Source organism: Desmodus rotundus, chromosome 12, assembly GCF_022682495.2.
Source record: "Desmodus rotundus isolate HL8 chromosome 12, HLdesRot8A.1, whole genome shotgun sequence".
Taxonomy (NCBI): domain Eukaryota; kingdom Metazoa; phylum Chordata; class Mammalia; order Chiroptera; family Phyllostomidae; genus Desmodus; species Desmodus rotundus.
The window spans coordinates 64,384-86,890 of NC_071398.1; the positions used below are offsets into that span (position 1 = coordinate 64,384).

The 22,507-nt window shown below is 54.5% G+C and overlaps 2 protein-coding genes and 1 long non-coding RNA gene across 10 annotated transcripts; 2 read left to right on the forward strand and 1 right to left on the reverse strand.

The window, feature by feature from the left end:
- The first annotated feature begins 2,935 nt into the window (after nucleotides 1–2,935).
- LOC112296748 (histone-lysine N-methyltransferase PRDM9) lies at nucleotides 2,936–14,009 on the forward strand. Of its 3 annotated transcripts, XM_053915789.2 has the most exons (9): nucleotides 2,936–4,183; nucleotides 4,335–4,442; nucleotides 5,560–5,609; nucleotides 7,119–7,275; nucleotides 7,885–7,986; nucleotides 8,186–8,457; nucleotides 8,871–8,938; nucleotides 10,101–10,294; nucleotides 12,345–14,009. In XM_053915789.2, exons 1-9 carry the CDS (start codon nucleotides 4,117–4,119, stop codon nucleotides 13,556–13,558), a joined length of 2,232 nt encoding a protein of 743 aa, XP_053771764.2. In that variant the 5' UTR covers nucleotides 2,936–4,116; the 3' UTR covers nucleotides 13,559–14,009. The 3 variants fall into 3 exon arrangements, with proteins under 3 accessions (XP_053771764.2, XP_071076169.1, XP_071076170.1); XM_071220068.1 differs by lacking the exons at nucleotides 2,936–4,183; nucleotides 5,560–5,609 and having other exon boundaries at nucleotides 4,219–4,442; XM_071220069.1 differs by lacking the exons at nucleotides 2,936–4,183; nucleotides 4,335–4,442; nucleotides 5,560–5,609 and adding an exon at nucleotides 6,420–6,553.
- On the reverse strand, nucleotides 10,226–20,271 carry LOC139440451 (uncharacterized). Of its 6 annotated transcripts, none has more exons than XR_011650695.1 (8): nucleotides 20,164–20,271; nucleotides 15,887–18,891; nucleotides 15,434–15,694; nucleotides 14,065–14,238; nucleotides 12,277–12,492; nucleotides 11,958–12,200; nucleotides 11,445–11,538; nucleotides 10,226–10,313 (listed from the first exon to the last, which is right to left on the reverse strand). It is a non-coding gene; the product is annotated as an uncharacterized lncRNA (long non-coding RNA). The 6 variants fall into 6 exon arrangements; XR_011650696.1 differs by having other exon boundaries at nucleotides 15,632–15,694; nucleotides 15,777–18,891; XR_011650697.1 differs by having other exon boundaries at nucleotides 14,084–14,238; nucleotides 15,777–18,891.
- Nucleotides 19,995–22,401, forward strand: LOC112296708 (5-hydroxyisourate hydrolase). Its single transcript, XM_024551486.3, has 4 exons — nucleotides 19,995–20,133; nucleotides 20,481–20,620; nucleotides 21,615–21,750; nucleotides 22,164–22,401. Exons 1-4 carry the CDS (start codon nucleotides 20,074–20,076, stop codon nucleotides 22,251–22,253), a joined length of 426 nt encoding a protein of 141 aa, XP_024407254.2. The 5' UTR covers nucleotides 19,995–20,073; the 3' UTR covers nucleotides 22,254–22,401.
- Nucleotides 22,402–22,507: the final 106 nt, after the last annotated feature.

Here is a 22,507-nt window from a genome sequence, read left to right on the forward strand (position 1 = left end):
ATAAAGTGCTTCCCAGATAAGGGCGAGTTAGAGGAGTTCATCACCACCAAGCCCTTATTCTATGAAATGTTAAAGGGACTTATCTAAGAAAAAGAAGAAGATCAGGAGCCTCCAGAAGGGGTGAAGCCATGTGACACCTTGATTTTGGACTTCTGGCCCCAAAACTGGGAAAGAATAAGTATCTGTCTTTTAAATGAACAAGTTTGTGGGGTTCCAGCCAAGATGGAGGCGTAGGTAGACACACTGTGCCTCCTCGCACAACCAAAAGAAGGACAACAACAATTTAAAAACAAAAAACAACCAGAACTGACAGAAAATCGAACTGTATGGAAGTCTGACAACCAAGGAGATAAAGAAGAAACATTCATACAGACCAGTAGGAGGGTGGAGATGGGCAGCTGGGGTGGACAGGACACATGGCAAGGTGGCGGATTGTGGAAGGGGGCAGGCCAGGCTGCAGCTAGCAGACCCCACAAGGTGGTGGCTGGCAGACCCTGAGGCCCCACATTCGCACACAGATAAACCGGGAGGAATGGCGGGGGGAACGAAGCAGACCTCGCAACCCAGGGCTCCAGCTCAGGGAAATAAAGCCTCAAACCTCTGATTGAAAACACCCGTGGGGGTTGAGGCGGCAGCAGGAGAAACTCCCAGCCTCACAGGAGAGTTCATTGGAGAGACCCACAGGGGCCTAGAGCGTGCACAAGCCCACCCACTCGTGAATCAGCACCAGAGGGGCCTGGCTTGATTGTGGGTAGTAGAGGGAGTGACTGAAATCCGGCAGAGAGCAGAGCAGGTGCCACTGCTCCCTCTCGAACCCCTCCCTCACTTACAGTGTCACAGTGCAGCGACCAGCGTTACCCCCTCCCGGTGAACACCTAAGGCTCCGCGCCTTTACGTAACAGGCAACCAAGACCAAAAAAAATGGCCCAAATGAAAGAACAGATCAAAGCTCCAGAAAAAATACAACTAAGCAACGAAGAGATAGCCAACCTATCAGATGCACACTTCAAACCACTGGTAATCAGAAAGCTCACAGAATTGGTTGAACTTTGTCGCAAATTAGATGAAAAAATGAAGCCTATGCTAAGAGAAACAAAGGAAAATGTACAGGGAACCAAGAGTGATGCGAAGGAAACTGGGACTCAAATCAATGGTGTGGACCAGAAGGAAGAAAGAAACATCCTACCAGAAAAGAATGAAGAAACAAGAATTCAAAAAAATGAGAAGAGGCTTAGGAACCTCCAGGACATCTTTAAACATTCCAACATCCGAATTATAGGGGTGCCAGAAGGAGAAGAGGAAGAACAAAAAATTGAAAACTTATTTGAACAAATAATGAAGGAGAACTTCCCCAATCTGGCAAAGGAAATCGACTTCCAGGAATTCCAGGAAGCTCAGAGTCCCAAAGAAGCTGGACCCAAGGAGGAACATACCAAGGCACATCATAATTACATCACCCAAGATTAAAAGAAGGAGAGAATCTTAGAAGCAGCAAGAGAAAAGAAGACAGTTACCTACAAAGGACTTCCCATAAGACTGTCAGCTGATTTCTCAAAAGAGACCTTACAGGCAAGAAGGGGCTGGAAAGAAGAATTCCAAGTCATGAAAGGCAAGGATCTACATCCAAGATTACTGTATCCAGCAAAGCTATCATTTAGAATGGAAGGGAAGATAAAGTGCTTCTTAGATAAGGTCAAGTTAAAGAAATTCATCATCACCAAGCCCTTATATGAAATGTTAAAGGGACTTATCTAAGAAAAAGAAGATAAAAAACTATGAACAGTAAAAATGACAGCAAACTCACAGTTATTAACAACCACACCTAAAACAAAAACAAAAGCAAACAACTAGAACAGGAACAGAACCACAGAAATGGAGATCACATACAGGGTTATCAAAAGGTGAGTGGGAGGAGGAGGGGGGGAAGGTACAGAAAATAAGTAGCATAAATGGTAGGTAGAATATAGACAGTGGGAGGGTAAGAATATGGAAATGTAGAAGCCAAAGAACGGATACGTGTGACCCATGGACATGAACTATAGGGGGGAATGTGGGAGGGAGGGGGTGTGCAGGATGGAGTGAAGGGGGAAAAATGGGACAACTGTAATAGCATAATCAATAAAATATATTTTAAATAAATAAAATAAAAATAAAAGGAGAAAATGAAAAAAGAAAAAAACAAAACAAAACGAGGTAAGGGCCAGAAACCCTCCTGCCATTGTATCCCGTGAAAGCCAGTGGCAGCTACACTGACGCTGCTCTCTGGCCCCTTGTTCTCAGATCAGGTGCCTTATATTTCTGCAAAATACTTGTAGGTTTTCTCAGTGTTTTGTTTTCGTTTCAGTTTGGTTGTATCTTGTCTTCTTATTTCTGAAGCCTTTGTAGACCTGCTAAAGCTACTTCAACAAACGTATTACTCATATCGCCACTTCTCACCATGGCTGTTCAATGTTTGAACCCTCTGGAGCTTATTTTGTCTGCGAATTGCGTGGTCAGAATTTACTGACTTAACAGTTTCCCGGAATGCAATGCAGTCTTCACCGCGCCCTCACTGGCTACGCAGCTCTTACTGAAACTGAGTTTGACAAGGGAGGGCACGGATAGGCCTAGACGAAAGTTGGGGATCCCGACTACAGTCTGATGGAGCAAAGACACTTTGTCACGTCCACCCTAAAGACCGGCCCGGGCTAGGGACTCCCAGCTCCTGCGGGGCGGATCCCTCACCAGCCGCTGGAAAACCAGCCACGGAAACCGGAAACCGCCAAACCGTGGTCCTTGCTGTAGGCTGCAAGACAGGCACTCGCTGGAACCAGAACAACCAATCCTGGCGGGGTGGGGCGGGTCTGGGAACCTAAGACTGACAGACAGGCTCCACCCCCTCCACCCACTCTGCCCCCCCCCCTCCCGTCCAGCCCTTTCAGCTTCTTCTGGCCAATTGGCGAGCAGGCCCTGCGATCTCAGCACTGATTGGCCGCTTGTGCCGCGGCAGCTATATTGCCTGGAACCTCGCCCTCCGCGCGTCACACCTCGTGAGGGCGGGAAGCACAGAAGCTTGGAGACGAAGGCCAGGGTGGGCAGCGTGGCAGGGGATACGGGAGACTGACAGGAAAACCGGGGGCCTTGCCATGTGGGACCCTTAACCCGCAACCTTCAAAGTCCAGCCGAAGAGAGCCTAGGTGCCCTCATCCTGAGAGGCTGGAGGGGCTCCACGTCCGCTAACGTAAAGGACCCCAAATCTCCTCGCCCGAAGACCAAATCCCCCAACGCTTAGACCCCCAAACAGCCCGAAAACCCCAGTTCCCCTCAGCCCAGGGCACCCTACCTACAGCTTGCCCAGAAAGACCAAATTTCCCCAAACTCAGAGACCCTGAATGCCGTGGTCTCGGGGACGCAAGGTCGGGGAACCTGAGGGCCACAGGGAGCGACCCCCAATCTCCTCAGCCTCGGAGGTCCGGTAGCCTGTCCCCCCAGCACTATGAACGCCCTCGGCCTGAACGGCCCCCGGTCTCGTCCTGAGGGACTCCGAAGCCCCGGCGCCTGACAGATGTCCGTCTCCTGGAGTCGGCGCCTTGGTCCACGCGAACTTCCCCAGAGCCCCGGTGCAACTCCCGGACCCTTCCCCGAGAAAGGCGCCTTCTCTGTCGCCGCCACAGGCCCGCGCAGCCGTCGGGCCGGTCCTCCTGAGGCGGCCACGGAGGGAAGGGCTGACTGTGCGCCAGCTGCCGGCGGGGCCTGCGCCTCACCCACTCCCCTCGTCCCGCAGGGTCCCCGCGTCCCCGTCTCCGGGCGCCCTGCCACCGGGGAGAAAGGCGCTCGGCCCTCTCAGCGCCCCCTCCTTCCACAGGCGCCCGGGCCTCGGGTCTGGGAGCCCATGAACCCCGACGGCCAGCCGCAGGACAGCGCTGAGGGAGACGCAGGGCGAACGGGGCGGAAGCCGCAGGTGAGCGGCGGCGCCGGCGGGAAGCGTGCGGGCGAGCGAGACGGCGGGGCCGCCCGGGGCGCCCCCAGGCGGAGGGGAGGCCGGCTCCAGGTCCCCCACGCCGTCTCCTGCCCTTCCAGGCCAAAGATGCTTTCAAGGACATTTCCGTCTACTTCTCCAGGGAAGACTGGGCGGCGATGGGCGCTTGGGAGAAGAGCCGGTACCGGAACGTGAAGAGCAACTACGAAGTGCTGCTCGGCCTAGGTAACTGCGGCGCCGCGGGCGGGGCCGGGCCCGGGCTCAGGTGGCCGTCCGCCCGCGGCGCCGCGCGTCCGGTGGGGCCATCGCCCTGCCCCGCGGGGTCCGTCCTCTTGCAGCCCTTCGCTTCCAGGACGAAGGCTTCGTTTCCCTGCAGGTCTCAGGGCCCCGCGGCCAGCCTTCATGTGCCACCGCAGGCGGGCGGCCGCGGCCCCGGGGGCGGCCAGTGACGACTCGGACGAGGAGTGGACGCCCAGGCAGCGAGGTGAGGCCCCGGCTCGGAGCGGACGGGGGCACGGGGCCGGCCGGGGCGGCGAGCGGGCGGGTGCAGAACCGTGTGGGACGATACCCACTCTCCAACGAGTGCAGTAGTTGTGCATCGAGTATGAAGGGGGATCGGAAAGAACTGCCTCGTCCCGAGCGGGGGAGGAGGGCGGGCAGGCGAAAGTGCGGCGGGACCGCAGCGCCCCGGCCCGCGCGCCGGCGTGTGGGGAAACTGGGAAACTCGCGGGGCCTCGGGGCGGAGCGGCGGGTCTCCGTGCGTCCCCGGCGTCGGCGTGCGTCCCGCCCGGGGGCGTGGTGGGCGGGGCCGGGCCGCCTTCGCGGGTCTGCGCGGGCGACGCCGCCCAGGTCCCGGCGTCTGCCCGCTGGGAGCTCTGCGTCCACGGCCCCGCGGCCCTGAGGCTCCCTTCCCACGACCGCGTGGTGCCGACCGGGGGCGAAGGTGGACGGACGAGAGAAGACCGCAGGGAGGAGAGCGGGTCGGGCTGCACACACGGCGTTTCTGCGCAGCCGCAGGACTTTATCATATTTTTGTCCTGAAAGGCCAATTTATTTGTTAAATAAGGAAGGCTTTCTAAGAATTTTTAAAAATTATTTAATTCTTGTTCAGTTACAGTTGTCTGCACTTTCTCCCCAAAGGCTTTTTAAATTTTTATGTGTTTTTAGAGGGGAAGGGAGGGAGGAAGAGGAGAGAAACGCCCACGTGTGGCTGCCTCTCACGTGCCCCCCACTGGGGACCCGGCCCACAACCCAGACCTGTGCCCCCACTGGGAATCCAACTGGCGACCCTTTGGTTCACAGGCTGGTGCTCAGTCCGCTGAGCCACACCAGCCAAGGCTAATTTATTTTTTAATATATAAATACTTTATGAATGTAGGATTAAGCACATATGACACTTTGATTTTTTAAAGCATTTTAACAATATTAGTTGGTGCCCCCAATAGAAGCTTAAGCCTTAATGATGGCTCAGAAAACATTTTCCATCATCCTTGGGTTGCCCTCGGACTACGGGCTGATTCGGAATTCTGTGTACCTGATGAGAATCTCCAGGTTTTGGAAACACTTACCAACCAAAACACTGATTTCTCATCATCTTTTAGTCAAACCTTCTTGGATGGCCTCCAGAGGGGAGCAGAGTAAACAGCACAAGGTGAGGATTTCCCAGCCCTGTTGGCAAGAAGAGCTTCCCGGTGGACACGGATGCAGGAGAGTAGGAGAGTTTCGGAGACACAGAAGTGTCTGGTTCTGTGTATCAGAGGCAGTGCAGTCTAATCTGTAGCCCCTTCTCTAAACCACTTACTCAGTAAAACCGTCATAGTTTCATAGAGTTTACACTGTCTCATCTATGTATCATTACACCATTCATCTGACTCATGATTCCAACCGCAATTCCTTTCCGCCAGGCTGAAGGGAGAGACACACTCAGACCCTGCAGGGGTGTCCAGCCTTTTGGCGTCTCTGGGCCACCCTGAAGAAGAAGGGTTGACCTGGGCCACACATTAAATACATTGCAACATGGAATCACAAAAAAAATCTCAAATGTTTTAAGTAAATTTGCAATGTTGTGTTGGGCCACATTCATAGCCATCCTGGGCCACATGTGGCCTGAGGGCCGCAGGCTGGACACCCCTGCAAGGGAAGTGTCTGATGTGTAGGCAGTTTGTACAGTGGACAGTTCCACATAAAGAAGAGTATAGGCTCCCCAGCACCAGAGCCTCCCACCCCAAGAAAGCATCTCCCACCCCCGAGGAGCTTCAGGTTTGATGATTGAGAAACAAGTGATAAAACAGCTTAAGGACTGCATATAGGTAACACGCTATTCAACAGAAACTCATCCATCTGCAACGGATTTCAAATGCCCATCCCTGTAGGAGGAAGTAACAGCTTCTTTCTCTGGGCAATAATGAGGCCACTCTCACTCCGTTTGGAATCATTGGTCCAGCCAGCCAGCCTACCTCTGCGTTGTGAGCTCTTTGAGAGGCTGGTCCACACTGCATTCTTCTCAGAAGTCTCGTGGCCCCAAGAGCCCCTGAACATTTGCTGAGTGATTTCACAATTGCAAGTTAAACTAGAATGGGTCGATGAACGCTGCAGGTAATTTCTGTGAGATGTCCCATGTGGAGATGGCTGAGGGACTGTAATCTCACATCCATACTGTGCTACGCAGCTCACAGAACACTTTATATTGCTGTATACAGTGAACGTCGTCGTATTTCATGGTCTCTGTAACATTAAGAATGAGTGTGTTGTAGATCAGGAAACTGAAGAGAACTAGCTAGTGGTACAACTTCATTCAAACAAAATTGGTGGGAACCAGCTAATCTAATTACAAATATTCCTTCCAAGATACAGCAGTTTGCAAATTTTAGCATCACTTTCTTTATTATCTAGATATGTTTCTGTATTTATTCTCTTCCATGTATGCTTCACTCTCACCATTATAGAGAAAGTTTAAAAGAAAGAGCCTAAAGCATGGGTTCTAGTCTTGAATTCAATATCCATATAGGCCCCTTCTTCTCCCTCTAATATTCATGCTCCCCAGGTATTTCCAAGGGCCGTTGAAGCATTAATTACACTCATGCATATGAAAATATATCATAAGCTCTTAAGAATTGAATAAATGCATGTTACTTTTTAATACGTGACTCTCACATTGAAGGCAATGTCCAGACCGCCATTAAGCAGTGAATCTAGTTTGAAGGAATTGTCTGGAACAGCAAATTTGCTGACTGCAAGTGACTCAGAGCAGGCCCAGAATCCAGCGTCCCCTCCCGGAGAAGCGTGTGCCTTTGGACAGCACACTAGACAACAATCGGGTAAGAGAAAGTAATTTGGAAACGTTAGTTCCTCTAAGTCCTACAGAAGGGCTGATAAGTATGGCCAAGGTCTGTGGGGCGGACTTTGGATGGACCTGGATTTAAGCTGGGCTGAGCTGAGGCTGAAGTTAGCACTGGAGCTGTAGGCAAATCTATAAATTCTCTGAGCTCCTGAATGCTAATGTGTAAAGTGAAGAGAAGGAGACATCGCTCATATATTGTTTGAAAAGATTAAGTTAAATTTAAAACAATTGACACATGAAGTTGCCCAATAAATCCATCTGTGATAACAGCAACCACACTTTCTTGGTGTTATGTGCCCAGGCCTTTACTCAATGCCTAACACATAATGTGTCCTCAATAAATATTTTATGAATGAGTGAAGGTTGGGAAGTTAAACCTCATCATGGAAAGATCTAGAAACTAAAATTGATTCAGTCATCTGTACACAGTGTGGACTCTTAGTCTCTCTGGACCAGTAGTTAGTGGAGGAAAATGCCAGAGTATGTAGAAGGGACAGGTGATAATCTGATGAGAGGAGAGTGTGTTTTCTGACAAAACAGGAACTAACACTCCAGACCCCACCAACCTTGCCATTCTCCAACCTAGAACCCAGGAGAAAGGAGATTGCCGTGAAGATGTACAGCCTACGAGAAAGAAAGGGCCGTGTGTACCAAGAGGTCACCGAGCCCCAGGATGATGACTACCTCTGTAAGTGACCCTCACGAAGAAGCGTGTTATGATACAATAATTTCATCTAGTCCTTTGGTCCCCAAATCATTCCCTTCCTCTAGTGACCTGGAGGACAGCACTGAGTCTCAGTGATGTCAGTGCCGGACGCCCTCTGAAGCTCTGTGTGTCCAGGAACACGCGCTGTACCTTCCCTAACCCCTGTTGCTCTCGCCTCCAGATTGTGAGAAGTGTCAGAACTTCTTCATCGACAGCTGTGCTGTGCATGGGCCCCCTACATTTGTAAAGGACAGTGCAGTGGACAAGGGGCATCCCAACCGCTCAGCCCTCACCCTGCCCCCTGGGTTGAGAATCGGGCCATCGGGCATCCCTGAGGCTGGGCTTGGAGTGTGGAATGAGGCAGCTGATTTGCCAGTGGGTCTGCACTTTGGCCCTTATGAAGGACACATCACAGAAGATGAAGAGGCAGCCAACGGCGGCTACTCCTGGCTGGTGAGAAGTGTTTACCTCTTCCACTGTCCTCTGGCTTCCCACATTCCTTCTGAGGCCTGGAGGGACCTCACCTCCTACATGCTAGACATGGAGGGACAACATGGTTGGCTGTGTGTACTGACGGGACTTCACATGAACACAGAGCTCCTGTTTAAGGATCAGAGCGTAAGTGGGAGCAAAGTGGTGCAGACACGAAGGAGTGACTCCTCCCTTGTGGGGCTCCTGCTCTGATTGGACAGACAGACTCGGATGTGTAGATGATGAGGAAGGAAAATATCATGTGGTCACAGCTGGCAGCGGAATCCCCATGCAGGCTGCAAGAGCTTTGATGACAGTGGAGTAAAATAATTCCTCTGACTATTACCTCCCCACAAAAAAAATAAAAGGTCTTTAACTTCTTTTCTGAAACGCAGATCACCAGAGGGAGAAACTGCTACGAGTATGTGGATGGAAAGGACAAATCCTGGGCCAACTGGATGAGGTGGGGCCAACGGGTCTCTGGGTGCCGGAGGGGACTCTGCTCTTCCCTGTCATCACGCCTCCCCAGTGGTCTCCCTTAATCCTTTGTTCCTCTTTTTCTCCACACAGTGTTCTTTCATACCAAGAGATATTTAGGAAAAAGGGAGATAGAAATATAGCGTATATTCTTGAAACATAAAGAGTTTCTATAGAAAAATTCTATAAAATTTTTTTATGCTCGATAAAATTTGGGCCCTGGGGGAGAAAAAAGCATGAAGAGCCTAGATTCTCCTGGGAGCCTGGGCTGTACTTTAATTTATCTAATAAACATTAATTAAGCATGTACTATGTTCCAGTCTAGACAGAGGAATTTATTACTTAAAGCAATCACACAACCCATGTCCTTATGAAGGACTTACTGCAGACAGACATGAAACAATTGCTTTTAGAAATATTTAACTGTAATTTTCCTATTTTTTGAGATGAGCACAGTGTCAAGAGAGCATAAGCCAAGGGTGGCCTACAGCTGTGAGGGAAGCACACCGTCCCAGCCTCACTTCCAGCTAGAGCTGGGCTCTGAGGCCTGCAGAGGAGTGGTCACGGGCCCCTTTCCTGAGGGGCGCTCTTTCATCAGGGGAAACAGAACATGGATCGACTGTTATTGTTCTGTGTTATTTTGCTAAGACAGAGAGACCTCCAAGTTTCTATGGGAACCTTGGGAGGCAAGTGAGTGGTACCCTAAGTAAAGGGCAGGGAGACTGGAGAAAGGCCTCTCAAGAGAAGATGGACTTGGCCTGAGTATCGAGTGATGTGAGCTAATCTAGAAACTGAGTCGAGATCAAGCACCAGGTCTGTGGTGTCAAACAGAACTTGAATTAGTGTTCAGAGAAGCCGGAGGTCACTGGGTTTTTATGGCCAGTCAGGGTGGAGGTTAAGTCTGGAACTGGGTTTTAGAAAATGGTATTAGGCAGCATTAGCACTGCGAGCAGGACTTGGAGGTAGGAGTTCACATGACATGCTGACGGACGCTCAGACACTGAACAGAAGGTCCCTGGGAGCAGTAGGGGCGGTGGGCGACACCAGAGCCTGAGGGCCATAAGAATCAGTGAGGAGCTGGACATGGATGTGACAGGTAGCGGGGACTCATCACTGGTTTTCTTTCCCTTCATGTGCCTCAATCCCAGGTATGTGAACTGCGCCCGGGATGATGAAGAGCAGAACCTGGTGGCCTTTCAATACCACAGGCAGATTTTCTACCGAACCTGCCGGGTCATCAGGCCGGGTTGTGAGCTACTGGTCTGGTACGGGGACGAGTATGGCCAGGAGCTGGGCATCAAGTGGGGCAGCAAGTGGAAGAGAGAGCTCGCGGCCGGGAGAGGTGGGCACCGCTGTTCTTCCTCAAAATGGAAAGAAAAGAAAAAACTTTCCTTAGAACTGTTCATGGTCATGGTCCAACTCTGAGTTAGAGTAAAATCTCCTCTAAAGTCAGTAAAGTTTCATATCAGATGTCTTAGAAATTAAGGATTCATTTTATATGCCTTTGACTCTTAAAGAATTTTTATATTTTTAATTTCTGCGCAAGTTTTTAAAATACTTCATGCACGAAACACGCAAAAGCATATAGTACTGAAAGGCTTAGAGGCCAAAAAAACCCCTCAAGTTTTAAAGAGATTTTAATTGGTTATTTTTAGAGAGAGGGGAGGGGAAAGAGAGAGAGAGAACCATCAGTGTGCAAGAGAGACATCGATCGGTTGCCTCTCATATACGCCCTGGCCCAGCTGGGGACTGAACACTCAACCTAGCCCTGTGCCCTGACCGGGAATTGAACCCATGACTTTTTGGTTTGCGGACAACACCCAACCCACTGAGCCACCTGGTCAGAGCAAAAAACAAGTTTTTAGGAACTGACCGGTTCTCTCACCAAAGCAGGTTTTTCTGACCTTTTTATAGCTGTTTCTTCTTAATTTCCTCTAATTTCTAAATGAAATGTGTATGTTAATATGTATTTATTCATGATTTTAGTTAGTCGCCCTGGGAGTTCCCACTCTGGGCCACACAGGGCTCCGGGATCTGGAAATGCAGATTTCTTTTTTAAACAATTTTTTTAAAGATTTTTATGTATTTATTTTTATAGAGAGGGGAAGGGAGGGAGAAAGAGAGGGAGAGAAACGTCAATGTGTAGTTGCCTCTCACTCGCCCCTTACTAGGGACCTGGCCCGCAACCCAGGCCTGTGCCCGACTGGGAATCGAACTGGCGACCCTTTGGTTAGCAGGCCAGCACCCAACCCACTGAGCCCCACCAGCCAGGGCTGTAAGTGCAGATTAGCAGCCTGATCGGCATCACTGCTCTCGAGCAGTGATGTGTGAAGGAGGGAAACCCAGGGGCACACGCGTGCATGTGCTTAGTCTCACACAGCAATCAGTGCTTTGGAGAGAACGAACCCAGGACGAGTACCTTGGGGTCCATGCGAGGGGACATGCGGTGCGGCGGGGAAGGGGTCTCTCCAGAGAAAACATTCTAAAAATACCTGTGCGCAAAGGATCCCAGGCAGAGGGAGCAGCTAGTGCAGGGAAGGAAAGGCGTGGGGTGTTGAGCAGGCTGAGGGCCACTGTGGTCTCGAGCTGGACACAGAGGGTGAGAACGGAGGTCGGATAGATGCTCAGCAGCTGGAAATGCAGCGCTGAGCCACTGGGGACTTTGTTCGGTGAGATGGGACAATCGAGCCGTCTTGCCGTCTTCAGTGGCAGAGTGAGCATGAGTGAGTGATGGAGGAAGAAACCGGCAGAGGCCAGAAAGTGCGTCTGTTCTAAGATGATGCTTTGTTAGATTTTGGAAAATAAACTCCAGTGGGGAACCCCCAGGGATGACTTCATGCCCACGAGAGAGAGGGTGGCAGACTCGGGAGTGGTGTGGGAGCAGGGCATGTAAGAAGTGTGGTCGGAGAGACATTCACCAACAGGGCGTCCCAGTGTATCTGAAACAGGCTACCACGGAGTGAATCGAGTATGGACACTAGGTGTGGGGCGGAGGGAGGACACACCTTTCCTTTGTGATTGTGGAGCCCTGACGGAGACGCCGTTCCCAGTCGGGGCCTGCGGTTTCCCTCTTTAACACGCCGCGCGTGAGCGGGAAGGTCGCTGCAGGTCCACCCGCTCAGGGAGGGAAATGGCCTCTGGAGCCACCCGGAAGCCCCCAGTCTGGGCAATGTTAGAAAAGACCCTCGATGGGGGCTTTCTGGATTTCTGAAGAAGGTGCACTGCATAAAAATGAAAAGGAAAACAGGCTGCGAAGGGACGTTTTGTGGGAGACGGAGCTTGCGTTGTCACCACGGTGAGAAGGATTCAAGGGGCAGGTCTCACCAGCAGCCAAGTCGGGCAGCCCAGGCGTTCTCGTCAACATCTGCCCTGACCAAACCTTCCTCTTTCAGCGGAACCACAGCCAGAGGTGCACCCGTGTCCCTGTTGCCCTCTGGCCTTCTCCAGTCAGAAGTTCCTCAGCCAGCACGTGAAACGCAGCCACCGCTCTCAGAGTCTCCTGGGAACATCTGCAGGAAAACTCCTCCGAGCAGAGGCACCCTGCCCAAAGGATCAGGATCAACAGCAGGATCAGCAGCAGCGACACGCACACAGCTGGCACGACACCACTGAAGGTCGAGAGGTCAAAGAAAAGTCTGACCCTTTGCTTCAAAGGGTCAAACAGAGGAGGATTTCAAAGGCTGTTTTGAAACCTTGCAGGGAACAAATGGGGAGCTCTAGTGAGTGTGAGGGAATGATGGAGGAAGAGCCCAGCACAGGCCAGAGAGTGCGTCCAGAGGACACAGAGAAATTACCTGTGGGAGGAGGAATGTCAAGAATTGTCACGATCACGCAGGGAGGGCGTGGGCAAGGCCTGGATGATGGGTCACATCTCATCACACACCAGAGGACACACTCAGGGGAGAAGCCCCATGTTTGCAGGGAGTGCGGGCGAGGCTTTACATACAAATCAGTTCTCATCACACACCAGAGGACACACTCAGGGGAGAAGCCCTATGTTTGCAGGGAGTGTGGGGGAGGCTTTACATGCAAATCAAATCTCATCACACACCAGAGGACACACTCAGGGGAGAAGCCCTATGTTTGCAGGGAGTGTGGGCGAGGCTTTACACAGAAGTCAGTTCTCATCAGACACCAGAGGACACACTCAGGGGAGAAGCCCTATGTTTGCAGGGAGTGCGGGCGAGGCTTTACACAGAAGTCACATCTCATCACACACCAGAGGACACACTCAGGGGAGAAGCCCTATGTTTGCAGGGAGTGTGGGCGAGGCTTTACATGCAAGTCACATCTCATCACACACCAGAGGACACACTCAGGGGAGAAGCCCTATGTTTGCAGGGAGTGCGGGCGAGGCTTAACACGGAAGTCATATCTCATCACACACCAGAGGACACACTCAGGGGAGAAGCCCTATGTTTGCAGGGAGTGTGGGCGAGGCTTTACACAGAAGTCAGTTCTCATCAGACACCAGAGGACACACTCAGGCGAGAAGCCCTATGTTTGCAGGGAGTGTGGGCGAGGCTTTACACAGAAGTCACATCTCATCAGACACCAGAGGACACACTCAGGCGAGAAGCCCCACATTTGTAGGGAAGTTGAGTGAGTCATTAGCATTAAATCGCATATCAACAGCCATAGGACAAATGTAGCCACCACACTTTATACCTCAGCTCTGAGGGGACTTCAGGTAAGTGTACTGGCCCTTTCCTCTCTCCAAGAGTGTCATTTGTAAAGAAGTAACTGGCTAAACAAACCCTCCACCTTCATAACAAGAGATGAGGTAGACAGACAGTTCCTTAAATGCCATGGAGATGTCAACATCAGTGTCCTCCACGGGTGTTTGTTTAATTTTTTATTTTTTTTGCCACCTGTTCTAGTTTTGTCTCCATCCAAATTGGAAGCCCAAATACCTCATCCCCTCATCAGTGAAAGCAGAGGGTTGGCTCCAAGAGGGGCCCAGAGAACTCTCACCCTCAGCAACAGAAACTCAACTCCTGCGAAGGCGAAAGTCTGGAGTGGGTCCGGTTAGGTTACTGCCCATGGAGAGATATATGGAAGGGGACCCCAAAACATGGAGTTTATTTATAAAATCTGTGGATTTGTTCTTACATGTTTAAACTTCAGTCACCTTCTAAGTCCTTTCCATTTGATGCAATACACCTATCGAGATGTTTTTTCCGTTGCTCAAGAGTTTTCGAACTTGTTGATTTTGATGCCCTTTAGTGCTTCTGCCGTTGTTTTGTTTCGCCTCTTCCACATCAGCAAAACGTTTCCCTTTGAGGGCTTTTTTCATCCGGGGAAACAAAAACAAAAAGCCACTCAGGGTGAGATTGGGTGAACAGGGAGGGTGGGGCACAGGGGTCATGAGCATTTTTAGTCAAAAAATGCTGAACTCTCAGCGCAGTGGGGGCAGGTGCGCTCGTCAATCGCCCATCATGAAATGGGCGGACGCGCTGAGTCTTCAAAAGTTCACCGAGGCGGAACGCAGCCTCTCACAGCAACGCCAGCTGGTGCGCTGATACAGGTGTGTTCCTACAACACTCACCTAGTGGGGGAAGCCTGGACTACAGGGGCCCCCCTCCAGAAGGTAATTCTGATTTTTTTGCCCGCCCCCTCCTGTGAGACAGCCTCACCAGGGCAGGGGATTTCCTGGACACCCGGGAAGTGGGGCCTTTTCTCCTAATAGGCTCCCCTCTCTCCTCCCTTTGCCCCTCTTGGCTCCTCTCCTGTCTTCCTCTGATCGCTGCACCCTCAGAGGTGAAAGGCAGGGACGGACGTGCGCATGTGCACGGACGTGAGCCTGGCTCAGTCTGGGCAGCCGGTCTGCCTCGTGGTGCACAGCATACGGACTCCCGACCAGTCCTCACTGGGTTTGAGTCTCAGCTTTGCCCTCTCCAGCTGCGTGACCTAAGACAAGATTCTCACTTCTCTGTGCCTTTTCCCTACTCTGTACAGTGGGAAGGGTAACCCCAGCCTTTCGGTTTGACCTCCAGAGTTAAGTCAGCACAGAGGGTGGCTGAGATCGCAAGGGTTGCTGAACAGCTTTCGGTGCCCACGTGTTCTGGGCCTTCAGTGCTGGACAAAGGAAGATAAGGACGGGGCGGGGGCCTGGAGCCAAATTCAGATTTTGAGCAGACACCACTGCTTTCCCCACATAGACTACGCTGCCCTGGAGAGGAGGCCTGAGGTCGGGGACGTGCCTCCCTCCAGGTCACCACCGTCCCACTGAGCCTGGGCAGCCTCCTATCCTCCTCAGCACGGGCAGGCAGTACTAGGAATGACCTGTGGAACGAGACCCTCACCCAGCCCTTGCTGAGAGCTGAGTCTGGGGACAGCGTCTGCCTGACCTGGGTGCACCTCATCTGCACACGGTGTTTGTGAAGCCAGTGACACGGCAGCTTCTGTAACGCACGTCCCTTGTACCTGGGCCCCGAGGGGTTCAACACACCACTGACACCATCTCAAAACCCTTACTTACTCTCTCTTTAAGCTCTGATTTGTGAAGCCCAATGGGACAATGCGCATGCTACAAGCAGGGCAGACGCGCACAATGGTGGTCATTCCTGGCCACCCATTCCCAGGGAGTGTCCACGGTGGACAAGGAGCACGGGATTCCCGTGGACCCAGTGGATGGGAGTCCGGCGAGACTCAGGGTGAGAACTGGGTAAACACCTACGTCCGCATAAGCGAGGGTGCCGGCCGCTCCCAGAGGTCACGCTTTTTTCAGAACCAGGAGGGTCTGCAACACAGAGACAGCAAACAGTCAGCGAGGACCCCTATTGTACCCTCTCCTGCAGGAGGAAGACCTGAGCATGACCCACCCTGATCCTGCAGGTGGGCACATGAAAGGGGGACACCACCCCCGTGACCCGGAACGATGACCTTTCTGTCCATCTCCCAGCACAGGCTTGTGAAGAGTGTCTACGTATACCGTGCAGACTTTTAGCTTTTTGCCCAGGTGGTGTCTTCCAAGGAGGACCCCCAAGGTGCCTCAGAAGCTGCAGTTGGCAATGGAAGGTCAGGACGGCAGCAAACCCAAGCCCTTCCCACAGGTCAGCGTGGTAGGGACTGAGCCACCTGGCTCACTGGGCAGGAAGGCTTGCGCTGTGGTTCCTCTCCTCCTGTCCTTTTAAGAAGCAGTCTCTGGACACCAGATGGATGTACTGATGGTCCCCAATGCCCACCTCAGTCTCAAGAGGCAAAGGAGAGACTGGATTATCCCTCCCACCTACTTCCCAGAGAATGACTGAGGCCCATTCCCAAACACGTAGGTCAGGAACGGCACAGGGCAAACTCGGGTCTCATTCAAGGAGCCCCTGCTGCAGGGGGTTAGACCTGATGGGAACTGTTCTTTGCAGGTTCTGTTTCTGTGTCTTCAGATCAAACCAGACAAGGACGAGGACGTCTGGGTTTTCTAGGCATCACGGGCTCGGGGGCTGAGGAGCCACCTCACAGTGTTTGTTAAAAACCAGGAAAGACAGTGGCTGCAGGTGACGACAACCCTGGACGGGGAGAAGCGATCCGCACTGTTGCGAATGTCTCCTGTACGGCTTCAGGGGGTGCCACAGCCAGGGGTGACTATCCAGGGGTGACTTCCTAAGTTTTTCAGACAGCCACTGGTCTTGCGAGTTATTCGTGACACATTGTGAAGCCCCTTTCACCGTCCAGGGGCTGCACAGGGGGTTAACAGGGTGGAGGTGGCAGAGCGGGGTGCAGCGCTGAGGTGCACGCTCTGCAGACACGCTGAGACACGCTGGGCACGAGGACTCGGGGGGCCAGCATGTGAGCTCAGGGTAGGCAGCAGGAGCTGACAGCAAATTCCACATGAAGGGACGTTCTGAGGGGCTGTCCTCTTGTCCTTCCCACCTGCTCCTGATGGCCACCGCTGCTTTCTCCTCTTTCCTTCCCTTTTCTGTTATCACGGAGGCTTTGCCCCCACAGCGAACCCCTGCCCCCCAGCCAGCACCCGCCGTCTCCTGGTGACCACACAAGGGCTGCAGTCGCATCAGGCCCTTTGTGGACCAACATCCAGTCTTGATTCACGCCACCAGGATGCACTGTCCCCAGCCAGCTCTCTCTGGCGTGTGCGCTCAGCCCCAACTCCTGACATGAGGCCAGTGTCCAGGCAGGATGCCCCTGACACTGTCAGGGAAGGAGGGACAGAGGGCTTGGGAGCAGTGGGGCAGATGGAGGGGTGAGACCTCAGACAGCCATATGCCCTCCACTCAGGTCCCTGGTAGTTTCAAGTTAAGGAGGAAAGGCATTCCCACAGCTACAGCCGTGTCAGAAGAAGCCCTAAATCTTTCTGAGTGAGTAAACAACCATGAAGTTGCTACAGTAATTTGGTGTACTGTACTGCTTGTATCACTCCACAGGCAGTACAATCGTCTACACAGTGAGTAGACTAAAACACTTGCACTTTACACTTCTGTGCTAATTTTGTTGCCATGCTAGTTGTTAGCTGTTGAGATATCAACTTCCCTCCGAGTTTCCCTGCAGGCACGGCCAGGATATAAGTCACAGCAACGGACACGCAGAACACCCACAACGCAGCCACAAACGGAGCCTCAGCACAGCACGCCCACCACCAACCAACACACAGGCATCATCAGTGTGCTCACTTCAGCGCCGGACTGACAGGGCAGGAGGGCCCAATGGCAGCATGGTTGTCCCAGCCCAGGGGCACAACACCAGCCAACCAGAGCAGACACCTACTGATGAGAACAGACTCCTAATTAGAATATGCACCAACCAATCAGAGCAGACACCTGCCGATGAGAACAGACTCCTAATTAGAATATGCACCAGCCAACCAGAGCAGACACCTGCTGATGAGAACAGACTCCTAATTAGAATATGCACCAGCCAATCAGAGCAGACACCTGCGGCAGACAGTGGCGCAAAGTGCAAGTCTTCCTGGAGGGGCTCCTGCCCTCCTCCCTCCCGTCCTTGTGACTGGGCAACTGTGGTACTTACTGGACATGCAGGCGCCCCTGGCTACCAGGAAGGCAAAACACCAGCACAGGAAACAGAGCGGAAGGACAGCCGAAGCTGTGCGCCTGGTGCTGCTGCCGGGCTGCCTGGCAGCTGGGCCTCTGGGCCTGGGCCATGTGCCGGAGCCACAGGCCAGCCGTGCTCTTGAACCTGTCTTGCTGACGTTTCAGGGCCTGTGGCCTCAGGCGTTTCTGCCTCGTAGATTTGAGACCATGCAGGTGAAACGCGCAGCACACGCTGCTCAGTAACCTGGAACTGACGGTTCTTCCGCATCAGCCAAGGCCCTGAGCAGAGACCTGAGGACTTGGCTGGTCTGTCTGCTGACTGGACAAGCACCCACCACAGGGAGGCCCATGTGTCACGGCAGTGGGACTGTCATGGGAAGGATGCCTGTGCCCATGTTCGATGCCACTTTGTGGTTGGAGTCAGAGCCCCTCCCCTGCCTCCAGGAAACTACATCTGGGTTTTGTCATGGACTCTGCCTACTGCCCTTGTCTCCCCATTCGAGTCACTGCCGAGGCTGGGACAGAGGGTCCGTCAGTGTGTCCCAGCGAGGCCCAGAGGGTTCTAACGAGTCACCTGGCTGAGGACCGCAGGCCTGGGCGGCACTGCAGCCCAACACAGTGACACACGAGCCACCAGCGAACACAGTGCACAGGACGTGTGCTGGCTTCTGCTGGACACAGTCAGGCTGGAGACGGGAGGGTGGCTGTTGCCGTCAGTGAGTGAGAGTCCAGCTGTCACTGCAGAACTTGTCACCTTGGAGGTTGTCACCTTGAACCATCGGGCTGTACACGTCACACTCTGCAGACAGACACGCGGTGCTCCGCCCTGGGGATCAGAGGCAGGTTGGGCTCGTCCACCCAGTGCCACCTGGAGAGCAGATGAGGAGCCCCTGAGGCACCATCCTCTCCAGTAAACGACCAGCTTCTGGGTCAGGTCCTGTGAGACATTCAAGGCATGACTGACAGGTGGCCCCACAGCTCAGCTTCCGACTCGGCCCCCCGCTCCACAGAGGCAACGTTTGGTGATTTCAGACCATCCCCTCCCAGAACTGACCTGAGGAGACTTTCCCTGGGTTGGGATCTGATCAATATATTCCCAGTCCTGGGACCCCTTCAGTTAGGTGTTCGATACTTAGGTGGAGGAGGGAATCCTGGGAGCATTCTCTATTTTCACCAGAGAATGTGACCCAATTTTGCGGGAAGGAGAGCCATTTCGTTTTGCCACTTACGGGCATGTGTTGTGGGTCACATTTTGGACTTATTCCGGTGATTCCTCAGGGCTCACTCCACCCAGGACTGGCCGCGCACGTCCCTGTGCCACAGCGCGTCATTTTTCCCTAGGGCAGCCTCTGACTCACCTTAGCTCGCACAGGCTGCCCAGGACTCCGCCGCAGCCTTTCCCTCCACCAGAGGGGACCGAGCCTTGGCTGCACAGTGGGCCACCGGGACCTTTCTGCAGACGCCTTGCCCTTCCAGGGGTCCCTGGGGCTCGCAGGTGGAGTCCAGCCAGAGGGGCGCCAGGGGAACAAGAGCTCAGCTCCGTCTCCTCCCCTTGATCTCAACTTCGGAAGTGGTTACCGCCCCTTTTCACGGATGGGTAAACTGAGGCATTGTCACATGGCCAGTGGGGTCGGGGCAGTCAGAATCGGACACCCTACCTGACCGTTCAGAGGCTTCCATCGAAATCCAGGGTGTCCCAGGGAAGGAAAAAATTTACCTTGTTTCTGGGACTCTAGGTGGGTGGGTAGGGCGTGTGTGCCCCACCCCCTGGCCCTGAGCCCAAGGCCCGCCCCGCCCCCCAACCTGCCTCCCGCCCCTGAGCCCCGCCCCGAGCCCCGCCCAATCCCCTCAACTCCACTTCCGCCCCGGAGGAGCCTCCGCGCCCCTGCAGGTCTGTGCGCTTGGTCACTCGCCTGGGCGCCCTCGGGAGCGAAGTCCCCGGGGCCCTGCTGGTGGCCGAGATGGACCTCCTCTCCCCTCCCCCGGTTTGGACAGACACGTGGATATGGGTCGTGGGAGGTGACCGAAGCTGGATGGGGCCGGCTGGGGAGGTGCCCCTCTGGCGGTGGCGGGGTGACCTCTGGCTTTTCGAGCTGTTGCAAGATCCAAATCGGCCGTCATGAGCTCGGAGGCCGCTCCGCGGCTGCACACGCTCCAGCGACACCTGGGGTCCCTGGAGGTAGGGGTTGGGGTTCCCGGCCCTGCCTGCCTGGGGCGGAGGTCCCGTGAGCCAGGAGCCACAGAGCTGACTTCTGGGAGAGCCGGTCCGGCCTTCCACGCCAGCGCCGACCCGCTGTGTGCCGGAGGTGCCTGGGAGGGGAGGTGCCTAGTGGGGGCGGATGGGGGACAAGTCAGGGCGGCTTACAAACCGTATTTCAGTGTACCCACACCACAGCCTCATAGGGCTGATCAGTAGCCCCCTCCCCCGGGGGCAGTTTGGGACTCTGTGCCCCTGGGGCTGTTTACTCTGAGGTATTGCAGCGGGTGTGGACACAAGGCTCACCCTGTCCCTCTCTTCTGGTCCAGGGCAGAGGCATGGAGCCAGTCAGCAGCCCTCTGACCACACACGTGCTGGACACGGCCTCCGGGCTCCCGGCTGAGGGCCTCTGCCTCTGGCTGTCCAGGCTGGAGGACCATGGGCAGCAGTGGACTGAACTGAGGAAAAGGTAGGAGGTCTGGACAGCACTGCCCTCAAGCTCAGGCCTGGGATAGGAGCAAGTGTGGGCTCCCAGCACAGGCCCGTGCCCCGAGAGCTGACGGCACAGCCCCACCACCCCCGCCCACCCCAGCCCCTGCTGACTCCTGTTCCATGGGCTGTGTACCCCAGCCCGGCCGGCACAGCCACTCGGCCGAGCCTGGGCGGGTTGAGGGCTGAGGAGGACCTGAAAGGGTTCACGGTCACCAGGCAGCACGCTGTGCCCTGCGTCTTTCTTCCACTCTGACGGCACCCTGATGCCCTTAGAGATGGGGACACTGGGACAGCAAGAGACAAGGGACAGTTCACACCCTACCTGGTGGCGCCCCGCTCTGCAGGGGAGGCCCAGCCAGGCTGGCATGGGCACCCGGCCAGCCCTGTGGGCAGGGGACAGACAGGTGCCCCATCTCGAGGGAGGCAGGCTCTGCTGAAGGTGGAAGTGGGGAGCTGGTCCCTAAGAGTTCTGGGCCTGAGGGTGTGAAGCTCATCCCCTCCCAAAAGTTGGGTGTCCAGGTCCCTAGTGAGGGTCAGCTGTGGTCTTGGAAGGACATGTGGAGTCCCCTGGGGGGTCACATGTACCTATTCCCCAGCCCCCAACAGTGCTGCCCTGTGATGCTCCCTGTGACCGCAGGACAAACACACCTGTAGGCACAGCTGGGGGCCCTGGGAGGCCTGGGCGAGACTCCCCTGGGGCGCTCAGTAGTCAGGAGCAGGGACAGCCCAGAGAGTGAGAAGCCCAGGTTACGAACAACATGAATACTGAAACCCATTTTCTGTTTCTGCAAGTTTGTAAATGAGCATACTTACGAGTAGAGAAAATCTGAGAAAGTACAGGCCACAGAGTGACTGTTGCTCATGGGGCAGATCACAGGACGTTTGCTTCTCCGTGCTGTGCAGTGGCCTCTCCAGAGCCCAGGCCCAGAGAGCCCGGCAGGGTGCACCTTATCCCCTTCTGCCCTCCCCAGCTACACCAACCCCGACGGCCGCTGCCCAGGGCTCCTGCTGCCAGGCCAGATGAAGGCGGGCACCTACAAGCTGACCTTTGACACCGAGGGCTACTGGAAGCAAAGGGGGCAGGACAGCTTCTACCCATATGTGGAGGTGAGGGCCCTCACCCCCAGGTCCTGCAGTGGGCAGCACCCATCCCGTCTCCCAGGGTGGTAGGGGACAGGGTCAAGGGTGACTCAGCCCCTGTGGACACAGATGGTTACTGAGCCCCAACCAGCTCACTGGGCCTAAACTTGCTGCCTCCTCCTTCCCCTGGCCCCGTCCAGGGTGGGCCGTTTGGGAAGCCTGGCAGGCCCAGGGGTTCCCCCAAGCTGAGCGCTTTCTCTGGAGATTCAGCCTCACCCACAGCCCTCCCCAGGTTTCCAGTTCACCATTGGGCTCTGGCTGGCCTGGGGCTCCTGCCCTCACCCCAAAAGTAGACCCCTCCCACATTCCGGGCTTCCGGCATCTCCCTGGGAGTGATGGGGTCAGGCCTTCAGCTCTCTCCTGGTACCTCTGGTTCCCAGGTCGTTTTCACCATCACAGACGAGACCCACAAGTTCCATGTCCCCCTGCTGCTGAGCCCCTGGTCCTACACCACCTACCGAGGGAGCTGAGCGCTGCGTACCCCCACCCTCACCCTCCACGGTGGGCTCCATGCCCCTGGGGGGCCTCAGGCCCCCCTTCCTGAGGGAGGCTCTGGCCCCACCACGTTCCCAGTGTCAACTGAGACTCTTGCATCAATAAAGTTGGCGTGGCACCTGAGGGCTGCTGCAGTCACGGGGCACAGCCCGGCTGGTGCTGGCTGGCCCGGGGTGGGAGGAGTGGACGCGGTGGCTCTGGAGCTTCTCTGCTACAGCCGCACAACAGG